General features: G+C 38.0%; 1 protein-coding gene across 1 annotated transcript; it reads left to right on the top strand.

The window, feature by feature from the left end:
- The first annotated feature begins 1,012 nt into the window (after positions 1 to 1,012).
- LOC129077786 (zinc finger protein 706-like) lies at positions 1,013 to 1,405 on the top strand. The gene is made up of 2 exons (XM_054582349.1): positions 1,013 to 1,253; positions 1,302 to 1,405. Exons 1-2 carry the CDS (start codon positions 1,013 to 1,015, stop codon positions 1,403 to 1,405), a joined length of 345 nt encoding a protein of 114 aa, XP_054438324.1.
- The last annotated feature ends 16,883 nt before the right edge of the window (positions 1,406 to 18,288 follow it).

The following is an 18,288-nucleotide window of genomic DNA, read 5'->3' as shown; positions in this document are numbered from 1 at the left end:
TTAAATGTTTAATATAGTCATATTGTCAATATTTATAACTTCTGGGTTTGAATATTTTACTTCAGGTCATGAAAAATATTAGTTATATTTCCTTCTAAAACTCCTTAGATTTCTACATATTGATTTTTAACTCTCCTGAGTATTTGTTGTATAATGTGTGAAATGGGGTTCTATATTTGTTTTATTTTAAGTAATAGTGGTCCATGCACCTTATTTGTTGAATAAGCCTTATTTTACCCATTGATTTGAAATATCAACTTAATCATATATTACATTGTCATACAGATATATACATTTGTCTCTAGAATGCTCATTATATTTCATTGATCTGCTTGATTATTTCTGTGCAGGTGTCAGGTTGGTTTAATTGCTGAGACTTTAGAATGGTTTTAAATTTTTTTAATATTTTATAATTAACTTTGACATTTAAAAAATAAATAAAATCAATCTGCATTTAAGAAAGAAAGAAAGAAAGAGAGATGGAAATCCTACCATTTGTGACAACATGGATGGAACTGGAGGATATTAAGCTAAGTGAAATAAGCCAGTTGATGAAAGACAAATACCATATGATCTCACCTATAAGTGGACTCTATTCAACAAAATAAACTAACGAACAAAGTAAACCACAGGCATAGAAACATGGAGAAGACTGAAAGTGACCAGAGGGGATGGGGAAAGAGGACAATAGTGGAAAGAAGGGGAAGGGACTAGACAAAGAACAAATATGAATGACCCATTGACATGGACAGAGTGGGAATTGACTGTGGAAGCGGGGTAGGGGTGAGATGGGTGGAGGGCAGTAAAGGGGTAAAAATTGAGACAACTGTAATAGAATAAACATGATGTATAAATAAACAAATAAATAAATAATGTTTACAAAAACAAAAAAAGAGTTTGGGACAAGGCTTAGTGGCCCTCCCCAAGACTGAGGCAGCGGTGACAGGTGCACGCGATGACTGGTGAGAGGTGCAGGTTGTTGCGCTCCAGGCTTTCCTCTTTTCCTTCATAGATGAGTGGAGAAGGCCAAAGCAGTGCTGGGCTCACTCCCCTTTTCTCTTCCTCTGGCCACTTCTTCTGGCCCCTTCGTGCTGCACGGTCTCTGCAACGCAAGACTTGTCCAGGCCCAAATACGGCTAGGAGACAGCAGAAAATTCAGTCTAGGCAGAAAAATGCCAAAAAGCAAGCTGGACAAAAGAAGAAACAAGGGCACAACCAAAAGGTTGCTGTCAAAGCTGCCGATATATATATATATATATATATATATATATATATATATATATATATATATATATATATCGGCACTGTCCGTAGGACACAAATGCCAGACCTTAAGACCTTCAAGCAGCCCTTCGAGAGCAAGCATCCAAAGACTCCCCTTCCTCCAGAATTGGCTGATCTTTAGGCATAAAGTTGTTTAAAGGTGGATTCATAACACCTCTGATTCTTCTACTGTCTCAGAACATAGGTAACAAACCTGCAACTGCTTTTCTAACTGTTGATCATCAAAAATAAAGGGGCTACATAAACTCATATTTATGCTGTTCCCTTTGGGCTTCATGCAAAGACTGTGTAAATGTACAGCTGACCATAGTTTGGAAATCTGAAAATCAGTCCACCCTTGTTATAAAAAAATGTTTTACAATTGTAATTATATTGAAGTTCATATTGTGTAAAATAATTCATTTAATAAAGTAGTACTTTGATTTTACAACATCACAGGATAAATGGTTCTAGAAATTCTGTACTAACTTTTCTCATTATCTGTCTTATAAAAATGTAATGAATTCATCAGCGAGAAATGCAAGCGCAATTCTCATCTCTCTCTCAGCTCCGTAGCAGTTTCAGTAGTTAAACTGGAGCAGACTCATTCATTAAGTTTGTGTACACAATTTTATTGGCAGCTGCCTCGGTGAGGAATGACTTACCTGCTTCCTTAGTATACTGCAATCATATGTCATTTTCCCCTGATTGTTTCATGTGTTTGAGGTTGGAATATTTCAACTTGCTGTATAGCCTGACTATAGATGCCAGCTAGGTGTACCCTGTAGATAAGTGATACATTCCTAAAGTGGTTGGATCATTAGTGAGCCTTTTTGAAAAACTATATTCTGAAGTATGTGCTATAATGAAATAATCAGTACGCCTAATCATTTATTACAAAATATGATGGAATGTATGTGAACTAGTAAAGATTTATCTTTCATAACTTATCCTAGATTCTTTGAACATTTTTCAAGTTCTTTATTTGATATTGAAACTCATAATTTTGAAGTTTTGGGTAGTTATTAATGATTTGACCAATGGATTTTTGCATTAACAGGAAGATTGGAATGACTTGTGGCTGGGTTAATTCCCAGAACCTTCTCCCTCCTTTTCTTTTTGAGTTGTTGATTTTAGGAGTTTACTTTGTGCTGGTTCCTAAAATCAAAGACTGTGTATAGTAAAATTACTGTCTGAACCAGAAAAGTATTAAAATAAGCCAGTATCCACATTTATTTGGTTCCAAGAATGGGGGAGTGGGTCGGTTCAGATGGATGAGGTAAATCCTACCTAGTTAAGGGAGACTAATTTTAGGGTTCTTCTAATTTGCTTTGGTTAATTATTAACTTTATGAGTGAAACAGCAGTAACTCAGTTTAAATTTTAAAGTTAATATAATAGGAAGAACACTAAATTATTTACTGGTAATTTCTTAGAGCCACAAATCTGAGCCTGTGGATTTAAAAATGCATTCCCTCTTTCTGCTATAACTTATCATTGCATTTTTTTTTTAGCTGTCCATATTTTACCCACCTTGTTTGTCTTCATTGTAAATTTAAAATAAGATATTTCTAAGGAAAATGTTCAGTGGTGATAATTTCTCAGCAATTACTATTCTTATACTATTACTTTAAAATAATGACTTTTTCATGTATTTAATTTCCTAAGTTTCATATTTAATGTTATTTCCTTATATGTTGATAACCAGAATATTAGAATTTGCCCAATTGCTTGTGGTGGGTATTACAGAAGTCCTGATTAAATTACAATTTAAAGGTTTTTTAAAGTGCTATGGACATATTGTATTTAGTAACAAACCATTTAAAAACCATTCACAAGTTTTGGTTTAATTTTTTTTCATTTGTTTTACTGACTCTAATTCTGAATGAAAGCTTTTTGTTCTTGCAGTTAACCCCTTTTTATAAACAGCTGAAGACATCACATTTAACTCCATCTCAGTGATGGGAATAGCTGCGTTGATCTTGCATAGAACATAATTCTCATCCTCTATGAGAGGGTTATTAGTACAATAGCTTTTTATTGTGTTTGAATTAAATCTGCTATAAGGGGAAAATTAAAATTCTTAAACATCCTTGTTATTTATTTTGAAGATTCTTTAACAGATCACAGCAAAGTTCATTATGAAACTATTATGACAGCGTTAAAGACTTGATAAAATACACTGAGAGAGAATTGATCCATTTGTATTCTGTATTTCCAATAGTTGCCAGAAAGAATGGGGTTAAATTAAACTTGTTTCCATTATTCTTCATATGGATCTACATCCCCTTGTTTAACTGACACACAGGGCTCAGTTGTGTGCTGTAATGTTTTATTAAAGAAGATATTAAAGAAGAAAAAAGAGTGTGGAATTTCTCCCTCTTCTTGAAGAGAAGGATAGGTGATAGTTCTCCCTTGACTGTTTGGTAAAATTTGCCTGTGAAGCCATCTGGTCTAGGGCTTTGTGTGCTGGGAATTTTTTTTATTATTATTGCTTCAATTTTGCTAGTTGTTATAAGTCTATTCAGGTTTTCTGCTTTTTCCTGATTTGGTTTTGGAAGATTTATCCTTCTATAAATTTAGCCATTTCACCCATTTGTCCAATTTCTTGGCATATATTTATTCATAGTAATTTCTTACAAACCTTTATATTTCTGTAGTATCAGTTGTTACTCTTCTTTCATTTCTGATTTTATTTATTTTTGTCTTCTTTCTTTTTTTCTTAATGAGTCTAGTTAGAAGTTTGCCAATTTTGTTTATCTTTTCAAAGAACCAGATCCTGGATTCATTGATCCTTTTAGTTATTTTTTTAGTCTCTATGTTTAATTCTGCTCTGATCTTGGTTATTTCCTTCCGTCTACTCACTCTGGGCTTTGTTGTTGTTTCTCTAGATTTTTGGGTATACAGTTAGGTTGTTTATTTGAGATTTTTATGTCTACTTTAGGTATGCCTGTAGCACTATGCACTTGCTCTCAGGACTGCTTTTGCTGTGTCCCATAGCTTTTGGGATATCGTGTGTTCATTTTCATTTGTTTCCAAATACTTTTTGATTTCTTCCTTAATCTCATTGTTAACCAATTCATTATTTAATAAAATGTTTTTCAGCCTCCAAGTATTTGAATGTTTCAGTTTTTTTCTTGAGGTTTATTTCTAGTTTTAAGCAGTTGTGATCTGAGAAGGTGCTTGATATGATTTCAATTTGTTGAATTTGCTAAGACTTATTTGATGCCCTACCATGTGGTATATCTTTGAAAATAATACACACGCATTTGAAAAGAATGTAAATTTTGCTCCTTTGTGATAAAATGTTCTGTAAATATCAATTAAGTCCATTTGATCTAGTGAGTCATTTAATGCTGATATAGCCTTGTTTGATGTTTTGTCTGAAGATTTGTCCGTTGTTGACAGCAGGATATTAAAATCCCCTACAACGACTGTATTGCTGTCAATCTCTTTCTTAAAGTCCTCCAAGATTTTCTTTATATATTTAGGTGTCCCTAATTGTGTGCATATATGAGGTCTGTCCAGAAGCTATACAACCATATAATATAAAAATAGAGACATTTATTGAAGAAGATACAAAATACAAGAAACATTGTACATAGGACAATGATGCCTCAGTCCCCTTCAAAGTAGGCACCTTGAGACCTCACACAGTTCTCCCAATTGTGACCAGCTGCCCCATAGTATTTTCCTGAATTTCATCAATGGTCTGAAATCTCTTCCATTTCAAAGGTGATTCTAGTTTTTGGGAAAGCCAGAAATCACAGAGTGCCAAATCTGGGCTGCAGAGGGATTGGCTGAGTCTCCTGGGTGATTTGATGTTTCACCAAAAAACTCTGTACAAGACAGATGGATGAGCAGGTGCATTGTTGTGATGAAGCTGCCGATCACTAGTTGCCCATAGCTGTGGCCTTCTGATCAGTCAAATAGCTTCTGCAGAGGTTAATGCAAAGCTTAATGCAAAATCTGATGCAGATTTGTTGCTCTCCTTGCTCATTTTGGATGTGAAGACCACTCGGTATACATGCTCACTCAATGGCATCTACTGCCTCCACTGACTAGTACAGTGAAGTCATCATTGTTAACACATGCACATTCTTCTCCATTCTCCTTGGCTGCCAGGTTACAACGATGTCATGCAAACCATTCTTATATGGACCACTGTTGGACTCTTCCTGGACAGACCTTGTATGTTTACAAAGGTTATGTCATCTTATTGCTCTGCTCTCTTAAGTATTATGTAGTTACTTTCTTTGTCTCTTTTTATGACCTTATGACCTTAGTTTTGAAGTCTATTTTGTCATATGTAAGTATTGCTACCCCAGCTATTTCATGTCCATTTACATGGAATATTATTTCTATCCCTTTACTTTCAGCCTGTGTAAATCTTTTGTTCTGAGTTGTGTCTCTTGTAGACAGCATGTTTGCAGGTGGTGTTTTCTTATCCATTCATCTCCCATATGTCTTTTGATTAGAGCATTTAATCCATTTACATTTAAGGTTATTATTTATATGTACTTATTCATTGCCTTTTTTTTTTTGTACTATATTCCCCTCTGTCTCCATTTCTTCTTCTTAAAGCAGTCCTTTTGGAATCTCTTGCAATGCTGACTTGTTGGAGATGTACTTTTTTAGCCTGTGTTGTTGTTGTTGTTGTTGTTGTTGTCGTCGTCGTCAGGGAAGCTTGTTTTTCATCTTCCATTTTAATTGAGAACCTTGCTAGAAAGAGTAGTCTTGGTTGCAGGTCCTTCCTTTTCATTACATGGAATATTTCATACCAGTCCCTTCTGTATTATAGTGTTTCTGTTGAGAAGTCAGCTTCTAACCATATCAGCGCTGACAACCTTAAGAAGCTTATTTTTAGGTGACTAGTTGTTTCTCTCTTGCTGCCTTCAAGATTCTGTCTTCGTCTTTAAATTTCACCATTTTGATTGTAATGTCTTGGTGTGGGCCTCTTTGGGTTTATCTTCATTGGGACTACCTGTGTTCTCTGAACTTGTGTGACTCTCTGTTTTACCATACTAGGAAATATTTCTGTCATTATTTTTTCAAACAGGTTGCTATCCCTTACACCCTTTCTTCTCCTTCTGGTATACCTATGATGCAAATTTTGTTATGTTTCCTGTTGTCTCAAAGCTCCCTTAAACTATCCTAATCCTTCTTGAGTCTTTTTTCATCTCATTGTTCTGACTGGGTGTTTTTTTCTACCTTGTCTTACAACTTCCTGACTTGATCCTCTGTTTTGTCTAGCTTATTTTTAATGCCTTGTAATGTATTCTTCATTTCAGATATTTCATTCTTTATTTCCAACTGGTTCTTATTCTGTGTCCTTTTTCATGTTGATGTAGTTGTCACTAAATTTCTTATAGTATTCACTAAGTTTCTTGAGCATTCTTCTAACTGATACTTTGAACACTATGTCTGATCAATTGTTTGCCTCAATTTTGTGTAGCTCTTTTATTGAAGATTCCTCCTTTTCTTTGCTTTGCAGGTTGTTTTTTTGTCCCCAAATTTTAGTTATCTTTTTGTGTTTGTTTCTGTGTATTAGATTTATCTGCTTTGATTCTCTTTCTTGTGAAGTGGTCTTATGTATTAGGAGTCCTGTGGGCACAATGGTGTACATCACCTGCTCTCCTGGCCTGGATGCTCTAGGAATGTCTGCTTTGTAAGTTATGTGGACTCTCCTGTTGTATTTCGTTCCTGATTGTTATTGGCCCATTCATTGGTTGGTACTCCCCTCCAGCTGGCTGACTTAGAGGCTCAACCCCCACCACATTGTGTATGCAGTTGTACTGGTGCTAGCAGAATAATGCAAAACAACCCCAGAACAAGCAACCCCCCCAACCACAACAGTAATATCAATAACAAGAGGGCAAAGAATAATGAAAGTGGAAATAGAAATGGAACAGTATAGAAAGGGGATAAGGAAAAAATTATGGAAGACCAGAGGAAAGAAAAGTGATTATGTGATGAGGAAGGGTGTTGGGAACCATCCTGCCTGGTTTCAGAACTGTAGCCTTGCCAACTGGTGACAGGGCCCCAAGGCTGGAGCTAAGCAAGGAGGCCTTGGGAAAATAGGCCACTGAGAAGACAAAACCTGTTACCCTGGCAGGGGCACAGCCCCTGCCTCCCTCACAAGACCCTGCTTGGCCCTGGGGGATGGCTGGTTAGTCAATGATAGGTAAGACCCCTCGAAGGAAGGGGCAAGCTAAGACAGGCACAGCCACATGTGAACCATCAGGGGAAGACCTGGGGGACACAGAAAAAGGACAAAACACCCCTCCCCCTTGGCTTTGTTATGGCTGGAGTCCTCATTCTATCTTAAAGAAGTCTCCTTGTCTCTTAGCTGCTCTGCCCAGCTGCCTGACCAGTCAGTGAAACAATCTAAAGGCAGGTAGAGCCCTGAACTGGATCAGGAAGTTCCCAGGGACAATTAGGCCTGGAAAAAGAAATGTTATGAAACTTACTTTGCTAAGAATGTCCTCAAGTTAATGAGTGGTGATGTTGGGGACCACTTTGTGAGGCATTGGGAACTGTAGCCCTGCAAAGGAATACATTGTATTCACTGAAGCTTGCTCTGCTTCACACTACCCTGATAAGGAAAAACCAGGTGTCTTACTTCACAGCAAGGAGATAATTTCTGATCCCATAAAACTGTGCCTTAATGAGCATCTGCGCCAATATGTCTGACTGACCTTTATTTAGGACAAACCTCTATTTCTTCAATTTATTATATATAGTCTTTTGATGTAGATTGATAGGCTTTGTATGCATGCTGTACACCCCTGTGCATATCATTCTCAATAAAAACTTCTAAGGAAGGGCTTGGGGCATTCTCCACCAGAGGGAATCACCAGCCTCTTCTCCTGACAGGCAAACTGTGTCTGGTACAGTTTATTTCCCCCATCCGTGGTGGTCTGGAGTGGTTCTGTGGGACCAGAGCCTCTCCCCCCAACAAAAAGGGAAGAGAACTAATATCAATAATGAATGGAAAGAAGAAAATGTGGAAAAGGAACACAAAAAAGTAACAAAAATAATAAAAGGAGAGATGAAAGGAACAATGGAGTAATCAAAGATAAAAGTAAAATAGAAGATATAAAAGAAATATTAGAGCTCAAAAAAGAAAAAATAGATAAAAATAATAAAAAGACTATAAAAAAGAAAAAATAAAGTGCAGAAGGATTGAGTGGGGGAGGTGGAGGTAAGTAGGGTAGGGGAAAGTGGTGGCAGGAAAATGGAGACAAATGTATTTAAAAAATAAAAAAATATTTTAAAAAAGAAAGAAAAATAGTGAAAATAATGAAGACAGGACCAAGTGCATTCTTCTCAGCAGAATTTAGGGCTTGTCTGTTGTTCTCTCCCTTTGGATACTGCTCTGATGTCTGAGTCTCATGTAAGCCAATGTCAGGTGCTATCCACTTCTGGCCCTCAACAGCCTTTTCAAAACCATAAGTGATCCACAGTTTGTAGCTGATTCCTTCAGGCTTGTCTCCTCCCTGGGTGTGCCAAGTTGCCCTGAAAAACTGGCTTTTATCAACAGTGGTTCCAGAGGTGTATCAGCACACATCCCAAGTCACTGCAGGATCTGCCTCTGCCTGTCTCTGCCTGCTGGCCTGCTGTCAGTCTTAGACTTGTTACAGACCTATTTCTAAGAGGGCTTCTGGTGGAAACGGGGCTGTGATTCCTGGATTTCCCATGGCAGTTTCCTCTCAGACTTCTGGGAAGATAGTGGGTGTGTTCTGCCTCCCCTGAGCCACGAGTCTGAGTCTGTCCAGGATTTTATCCCTGTGCTTGGCAGAGCAGGATCCCTAGTACACCTCCAGAGCCCAGATTTTGGGTCTGCTGGACACTACGATCATGTTTCTGTGACTCCTCTGTGAGGTGGAAGCACCGGTCTGTTTCTCAGGATAGAGTATGGATTGACTGTGCCCTACAGCCAGTCTCTGACAACCCCTGAGTCTATTTATGTCGTTCTCTCCTCAGCAAGAGTTATGATGCATGATGGGAGAAAAGAAAGAAAAATAATAAGGCAGAGAAAAACTGAAAAAAGAACAAAGGAGTTGTGGAGTGGATAAACAGGATCTTGGAGAGTGTGGTGAGCATATTTTGAGGATGAGGGAACAATATCCCACAGGGTAAGGTCATTGTTTTTCCCCTTGGAGGGGCTAGCTCTTCTCAAGAAAGACAGCTGTTGTAGAGCCCAAGTGTACCCTGGCCCCAAAAATCCCACAGCTGCTCCCACAAGTTTCTCCCCCATGCCTTCCACTCTAGCCTCTCCTTGTATGACCCCAGTTCATGCTGTCCTCCCTTTGCTGGGTCCAAGGTAAAGAGCCACAAACACAAAGCCTGTGCTTTGCCCCTTTAAGGAAAAAAAAAAAGATGGTTTGTCTCCAGCAGTTTTCATTTCTTTCCAGCACAGAGAGCCCCCATGGCCTTTCACCTCCTGATGCTACATGGAGGGACAATCTCAGCACTGGTTCTCTGTTCTTGGGAGCCTAACCTGTGGTCCTGGCTCCACTCCTCTCAAGGGGAAACTCCCACCCCTGCACTGATGTCTTGGCCTGCCTCCCTGCCACCTTGCCCACCTCCCCACTGCCTCAGCCACTGCCTATGTGTGTGATGCCAGAAACTTTAAGATGTCCCTACCCTTCCTACCAGTCTATGGGTGGGTTTTTTGGCCATATTTGGTTAAAAGTCTTTTTTTCAGGTAGCCTTCAGTTTAACGTGGTTGACTGTTCTCCTCTTTAGTTTTATTTCCAGTGTGGTTCTGGGAGGCAACGCACAGTATATTCTCATACTCTACCACCATCTTGCCAGCATATTCACAAAAGCATATAGTTGAGGTAATAAAGGAAGGCAGGGACTAAAAGCAGATAAATAGCCAAGGTCTTGAGATATATGAACTGAGGAATAAGAAACATGGGTATGGCCTGGATAAATAATAAAAACTTAAGAGAATAAATTAGAAAAATATTATGATCACCTAAGAATTTTAAAAAAATTAACTGCTAGAAATCAATGAGATCAAACTGAAAATGACAGATGTTTATATATAAAATAGCAGAGAAGGGAAGATATAAAAACATTTTCTTTAGTTCTTTAGTTTTGAGGTATAAGGGGCACCAATAAAGATTTGAAATGTAAAAAATACACACAAAAAATTATTTTCTTTACTCAGGCAAATACCTAGAGTGTTGTCTTTTTTACTGAGTTGGTGAATAGTCTCAAGTGTCCATGAGACACAGCCTTTGTTAAAAATCCCTAGAGATTGGGGAGGAATCAGTGAGAAAAGGAAGGGTACTGTGAAGTAGTTTAGAAAACAGCATAGTTTTTTAGAGGGTCAGGATAAGTTCCAAATTATGGAGCCCTACCCAAGCACATTTTTCAGAAGGCAGTCCTGCCTCTGACTGCCCACCATCTCCTTTGAGACTCTGTCATGATGTTGCTGATAGAAATGAGACTCTTATACAAAGTTGCAAGGAAAACATTCCAGGGACTAATGTAAGGAGGATGTTGCTTAGTGGCGAGATTTATTGAAGCTGCAGCAAACACACAGGACTGTTTGGGTACAGCTCTGTTGTCTCGTTTCCATCTGTTCTGCCAGGAAAAAATCCAGCCTTGTCTTCATCAGACCTTGAAATAGGGCCAATGTGCAGAATTTTGTACCATTAGTTTAGTCCATGTCTGTCCTTACTCAGCTCGCTTGGTCTGCATTCCCAGCTGCACTCCAGCTGGCGCTGTGCCCAGGCCCACGCTCAGAGTCAGTGCAGCTGCATGGCTTTTGTGGAGGGAGATTATGCAAGCAATGCAAGTGCATGTTACTGAGTGAGGGGGGCAGAGAGAGAGAGAGAGCACTTTGTTAAGCTTGTGTTGGAGCATTTTAGGATTGGGAAGGACCAGGTGCCTTTTCAAACTAACCAATCCATTTCCCAGTCTCTTTTAGGCTGGGGTTGGATCCTCCCCCTAACTTATTTCCTAGATGTTCCCAGGTCCTATGGCCCTTATCTAATCTGATCATTTTCCCAGGCTAGACTCCTCCCCTTTATGGTCACCATCTTGTCTCCCACTCTGCCTTAACCATGTTGGGTTCTATTGAACATGCACCTACAAGAAGAATTTTTCCCTTTATTGTTTTATTCCTCCCCCAGTAACCTGTGGGGAACTGACTGGTGGTTCTCTGGGGAGTGCGTGAAGTTGTAGCTTCCTAGTGAAGCAAGTCCAATATTGGATTAAACTTCACAGTTTATTAGGCTTCTTAATGTTTTATTCCCTTTGCTCCTTTCAGTTATTAATATCTAGCTACCTACACTAACAACTATGTATGTACATTGCCTAAGATGTTGGGTAATAATTGTGAGTCTCTAGCCAACTTCATATATTTGAAATGTGATAAAAAATAAAAAGGGAAATAAAAAGCCATCACAAGTTAGATTTAACTATTGATCAATGAGAGAAAACAATAGTACTGAATTAGTCAGGTTTTTTTTAGGTTGGAGTGATAGGCCCTCACCTCAAACTAGCTAAAGTTAAAAAAGGAAGTTATTGAAGATTAGAGTGCTTCATGGAGCCCAAGGAGAGAAATGGGTCTCAGGAAGTAGTGGGTCTTAGGAGAGAGCAGATACCCTGTCAGCTCTCTGTTTTGCCCTTTTGGTGCCCATTTGTTTATTCCTTCCCTAAGTCCCACTGTAATCATACCATGTTAATGCTCATGAGCAAAGATGTCCCCAGTGGAGATGAGGCTACTGTTTACTTTCCCCCAAAGCCTTGATATACAGGAAAGATGTTAGGTTCTAATCCTCCCAGGAGGCTGCTTTTTCTCTCCCAGAAATCCCCAGAACTTCTGACTATACCCTGGGAGGAATCTCAGTGCTTTTTTTCCTCTGCCTGTTGCAATCCTAGTCACACTTCCGTGTCCATTTCAAATCTATAAAGAATTGCCCAATTTTTCTATTAACTCTTTCTTCTTTTTTGTGCTCACAGCACTTTGTCCACACTACTAATATGTTATTAATGTTTTAAATTTCTCTCCACAGTGCTGGGCATAGTTAGTCTTAACCGTTCTTGGACTGCCAGATTCCCCAGGATACTGCACACAAATTACCATGACACTGGTAGGTCTAGAAGTTGCCACAAAGAACTTGAGCTCATATCATTATATTTTCATTGTTTTTAGAGAAAGAGAAAGGGAGAAAGAAGGAGAGAGAGAAACATCAATGCAAGAGAGAAACATTGATTAGTTGCCTTCTGATATGTGTCCCAACTGGAGGTCAAACCCGCAACCAGGGTTTGTGCCCTGACTAGCGATCAAACCCACAAACTCTTGGTATATGAGACCACAATCCACCCAACTGAGCTACACCAGCCAGGGCCATATCATTATTTTAAAATAAAGGAGGCAGTTATGACACATAGTATCCCTTTTTTCTGGATAGTTAAGGTGATAAAATAGTGACTCAAATTAAAAGTGCCTTGCCTTCTATTCAATATTCTCATTTATGTTAAGTATGTAAACACCAAGTTTTGTCCTTCAAGCTCTGTATTAGCTTCCTGCTTGATGACTTCAAGGTACTATTTGATCCCAAATTGATCAACAGCCACCTCCCTCTTTGTCAAACTTCAAAGGGTAGGATGTAGAAAAAGGCATCTGTTTTTTTTTTCCAAAATTTCTTTCTTTGAAATTTCTTTTTCTGTGATGTTTGAAAGTTTCTAGCAAGAAACAGTAAAGTAAAATAAAATAATCCAGCTCCAGGTTTAGCCTTCAAAATCCCCTCTCATCGTCTGTGCTTTTGCATCACTCCAAACAGCTAATGCTGTGTTCTCTCCTCTTCTTTCTGTACAGCCTTCCACAGGTCCTTCCCCAGAGACTAGCCTCCCACAGGCTCAGACATTTCCCCCATCCACTTAAAAGATTAATGAACAAAGATAGCCAAATACTGTCTCCCTAGGGTGAGGGTGGGGTAGGGCAAAGACTCCCTAGGGGCCTGTTACTTTCAATTTTGAGCTACAATCACTGTTGTTCCCCACACTGAAGACTGTCTACAAGTCTTACAAAAATTAGAAAATACAGACAAGCAAAATAAAAATCACCTATAAACCAGATAGGATGATGGGATATATCCTTTATATTTATAGTATATGTGCTGCTGAAGTAAGCACTATCCTTTACATTTATAAATAGTTTTGTTTGCTTATTTCCTTTTCTTTAATTTTTAAATCATGTATATTCTATTACAGTTGTCTCAATTTTTCCCCTGTGTCCTCCTCCACCCGTCCCAGCCCCACACCCCTCTCCCACAGTCAATTCCCAATCTGCTGTCCATGTCCATGGGTCATTCACACATGTTCTTTGTCTAGTCCCTTCTCCTTCCTTCCACCATTGTCCTCCTTTCCCATCCCCTCTGCTCACTTTCAGTCTGCTCCATGTTTCCATGCCTGTGGTTTATTTTGTTCATTAGTTTATTTTGTTGAATAGAGTCCATTTATAGGTGAGGTCATATGGTATTTGTCTTTGACTGGCTTATTTCACTTAGCGTAAAATTCTCCAGTTCCATCCATGTTGTTGCAAAAGGTACGAGTTTTTTCTTTCTTTCTTTCTTTGTAAATGCAGATTTAATTTATTTTTTTAAATGTCAAGATCCATTAAAAAATTTAAATCCATTATAAAGTCTCAGCAATTAAACCAACATGACATCAGCACAGAAATGATCAAGTAAATCAATGATATAAAAAGTATTCTAGAAAAAAATGTATATACCTGTGTAACAATGTAATATATGTTTAAATTGATATTTCAGATCAATGGGGAAAATAAGGCTCATTCAACAAATAAGGTGCATGGACCACTATACTTGAAATAAAACAAATATAGAGCCCTATTTCACACATTATACAAAAAAATATTCAGATGAGTTAAAAATCAATATATAAAATCTAAGGAGTTTTCAAAGAAAATACAAAATACCACTTTTTTTACCCTCAAGTAAAATATTCAAACCTGGAAGCTATAAAGTAATATTGACAGTATGACCATATTAAACATTTAAGACTATACAGTAATATACATATAAAAAAGTTAAAGGACAAGTAATAGAATAAGAAAGTATTTGCAACACTTCTAAAAAAGGGTTAATAGTTTTTTCATTTTTTAGGGAAATAATTCTATAAACATTTAATCAAAAAATGGATAAAGAATACCAAAAAAGTCATTAAAAGCTTTTTAATAATAGTAGAAATAGGCAAGAAATATATAAAAACAGGTTTAGTTTCACCAAATAATAAAGTAACAGAATAACACCTCATTGTCACAAAACAGATTAGTGAGTATTAAAAATATTGGTAATATCAAGTATTGGTGACTATGATAGGAAGTAAGTATTCATAGACTCTTCATCTTCTTAAAGTAGTCCCTTTAGCATATTTTGCAATGCTGGTTTGGTGGAGGTGTTTTCTTTTAGCCTCGTTTTGTCTGGGAAACTCCTTATTTCACCTTCCATTTTAATTGAGAGCGTTGCTTGGTAGGGCAGTCTTGGCTGCAGGCCTTTGCTTTTCATTATTTGGAATATTTCTTGCCATTTTCTTCTGGCATGTAATGTTTCTGTTGAGATGTCAGCTGCTATCCATACTGGGGCTCCCTTGTATGTTACTACCTGTTTCTCCCTTGCTGCCTTTAAGATTCTCTCTTTGTCTCTGATATTTGCCATTTTAATGATGATGTGTCTTGAAGTGTACCTCATTGTGTTCCTCCTGAATGGGACCCTCTGTGCTTCCTGGACTTGTGTGACTTTTTCCCTCCTCCAATTAAGGAAGTTTTCCATCATTACTTTTTCAAACAAGTTCTCTATCCCTTCCTCCTATTCTTCCTCTTCTGGTATCCCTATTATACAGATATTATTATGTTTCAGGTTGTCCTGCATTTCCTTAAATGCCTCTTCATTCTTTTTGAGTCTTTTTTCTTTACTTGCTCTTTCTGGGAGCTCTTTTCTACTTCATCACCCAGCTTGCTGATTCGATTCTCTGCTTTATGTAGCCTGTTTTTTATTCCTTCTACTATGTTCTTCAATTCAGAAATGGTATTCTTAATTTCCTCTTGTCTCTTATTGATAGTTTTTATATCCCTTTTTATGCTGATATAGTTTACAGTAAGTTCCTCATAGTTTCCCTGTAGCTTTTCCTTAATTTACTTTGAGCTCACTGAGCTCATTGGACTTCCACAGAATCATTGTTTTGAACTGAGTATCTGATACTTTATTTGCCTCTATTTCATTGAGTTCTCTTTCTGGGTATTCCTCCTTTCCCTTCGATTGGGGCTGTTTGTTTTTGTTCCTATTATTTGTGAGACTCTTCTATTTTGCTTCTGCTTCTTCATTTGATCTGTCTTGGTTTTCTGACTTTGTGGTGTAAACTTCTATGGTAGGATTTTCTTTCTTTCTTTCTTTCTTTCTTTCTTTCTTTCTTTCTTTCTTTCTTTCTTTCTTTCTTTCTTTCTTTCATTTGCCCTCGATGATGTCAGCTGTTGATCCCATCTGACTTTAGGCAGTCTTTAAGAGACTTCAAGGATTCTACTGTCTGTGTCTGTAGCCTCCAGTTGTTAATCTACTCACTCTGCCCTCAGCAGTCAGGGCTGGGCACTGTCCCTCCTGTGGGTGGGGCTACTTTGTCCTTTCATCCTGCTGCCACTCAAGGGAGTAGTCTGCCTGAGGAAGACAGCTGCTGTCTTATGGGGGAGGACTAAGCACTGGGATACCCCTGGCTACTCCTTCTGTTCTCTCTCCAAAGCCTCTGTCACCAGACTCTCCTCAAGTGATACCAGACCACTCTGTGTCTCCTTTAACCAGGGATCTACTATCTGTGACTGACACTCTGTATTCAGCTTCCAAGCCTGTGCAATGCCTGGCCAGGGCAGGGCTTCCTGGGGGCAGGGCTATTGTATTCTTTATTGCTGAGCAAGATGGAAGCTGAGGAATGGAAGGTGAGTCAGCACAGGGACACCACTGGTCAATTTCTTAGTTCTCTCCCTGAAGGTTTCCTCCCCAATCTCTCCTCAGGCAGCTCCAGCCCACTCTGCCCCCACTTCTGCCCAGAGAGCAGGGTAAGTGGCTGCCACGATAAATTTTTGTGTTGGCCCTTTAAACGGCTCTTTGTGTCTTCAGCCACCTGTGTCTGGCAGAGAGCACTGATATGCTTTTTGCAGCTGTCTGCTGTCTGTGTGGTTTTTGGGGTCTGGTATTGTAGGCTGGAGATCTCAGGGGGATCCAACTGGCCATTTCAATATCCCTGTTGCTGCCCATAGGTGCCCAGCCCACCTTCTTGGGTGTCATTGCATTTCTTACCAGTTAGGTTGTGCTAAAGCTGATTCCTCTGTCTGTCCAAGGTTTTAAGGTTCCTCTCTTGCTATCGTTTCATTGTTTTCCAGGTGATTTGGCCACAATTTAGTTGCAATTCCAGTTTGGCTCTGGAAGGAGGTCAGTGTGACTTCCAGTCACTTCTCTTCCATATTCAAGTCTACTTGCAGTCTTGTAAACAAGTTAAACTATAATCACAAATGTATATTAATATTACTTATTTTTAAAACCATTCAAATCCTTTAGTTTATAAATCATACATAAGTATTATAAAATGTATTATTACACTTAAATTATTTCTGAGACATGAACCTAATGGGCTTACTCTCTGTCTTCATTATTTCTGTATTTGTTTTTATACCTTTTTTACGTTATAGCTATTCTTATTTTGGTATCTTCCTAGGGTTTTCATAACTTTATTAGATACTTTCCCAGGATTTCAGGAATCTTGACAGATCCAAAAGAATATTCCCCAGATCAGACCATTTATACCATATGTTTTATCATTTAATTTTTGGTGGAAGTACAAGACTTGAGGTGAGTCAAACTGGAGCTCTTGGACATCCCAGCTGAGCATCTTTTTGGCAGTGAAACTACGCTTACCAGCTCAGTAAAGTTTTCAAGATCACTGACTTTTTCTGCAACTTGGTATATTGTTTCAGAGTGGTTTACTTTCAAAGTCCTGCTTGGCTATTGTTAGATAACATTTTTTATCATGAACTTACATTCACCTTGTCTCTTACCATTATTAAAACTATATTTATCCCTTATTGGTATTTCATTATAATTAGTAGGACCATCAAGAGGTTTCCTTAGTTAGCTTTTCTCTTTAGGACATTTAGTTTATTTTATGCCTTTAGTGTGACTCCCTGTAGTGATTAAATGTTATGCGTGACCACTAGGAATGAGTAATTCATACTGTCCTTTGTATAGTGTGTACAGCTTCTCAGATTTTTTGTTATATCTTGTATTTACCATTTTTACTCACACAGAAGTATACATCCATCCTTTATAAATAGGCATACTTAATGAAAAAAATAAAATACACACCACTCTTTTATTTATTAAAAATACAAATAAAGTATATCTTTTATAGTTACTTATTTTTGTACTACACTTGCCTTTTGTGTCAATTATGTTAAATTTCCTTTGGAGTGTCATAAAATCATGGTCTTTAATAAATTTAGCTTGACCTGATTATATACACAATGAACATTTACTATTTTCTGAGGCTCTTTTCCACAGTGGGAGACTGTTTAAGCAGGTTGCTTTGCCCATTAGCCCTGCTTCTGGCATCCTTAAAAACATTCTTGCTTTTTGGCATGACCTGATGTTTCAAAACCATCCTGATTTCTTTTTTGTCCCACGACATGGGATCAGGTACCCTCTGGGAGTCCTTTATCCTTTTGGTGGAGAAGAGTATCAGGGAGCAGAAGATGTGATGAGTAAATGTACTGTTCTGTTGTTGTGGGACCAAATATAATAGTGTTAGAGCTAAAATTATGTCTTTTTTTTAAGCCAAAAGTTCAAACTGATCTCTCTATTTTAACATATCAAGTTACTACACTCTACTTTCTTATAGTAGGAGTGTCTGTATATATTGTCCTGATAAGAAAAGCCACTGCTTGCAACAAGATGAAAAATCTTATTCTAACTGCTGAAAATTCAGTTAATCAAATTCA

This window comes from Pteronotus mesoamericanus, unplaced genomic scaffold (assembly GCF_021234165.1).
Source record: "Pteronotus mesoamericanus isolate MK-2021 breed Mesoamerican mustached bat unplaced genomic scaffold, CSHL_Meso_final contig_69, whole genome shotgun sequence".
Classification (NCBI taxonomy): Eukaryota; Metazoa; Chordata; class Mammalia; order Chiroptera; family Mormoopidae; genus Pteronotus; species Pteronotus mesoamericanus.
The sequence above is the reverse complement of the archived record's forward strand: the minus strand, read 5'-3'. Positions and strand labels throughout refer to the sequence as shown.

Excerpts from the sequence above, each read along its gene's own strand:
- LOC129077786 (XM_054582349.1), top strand. The coding sequence starts at position 1,013 with ATGAGTGGAGAAGGCCAAAGCAGTGCTGGGCTCACTCCCCTTTTCTCT. Across the intron at positions 1,254-1,301 it reads AGCTGCCGATATATATATAT|GCACTGTCCGTAGGACACAA; the intron begins ATATATATATAT and ends ATATATATATCG.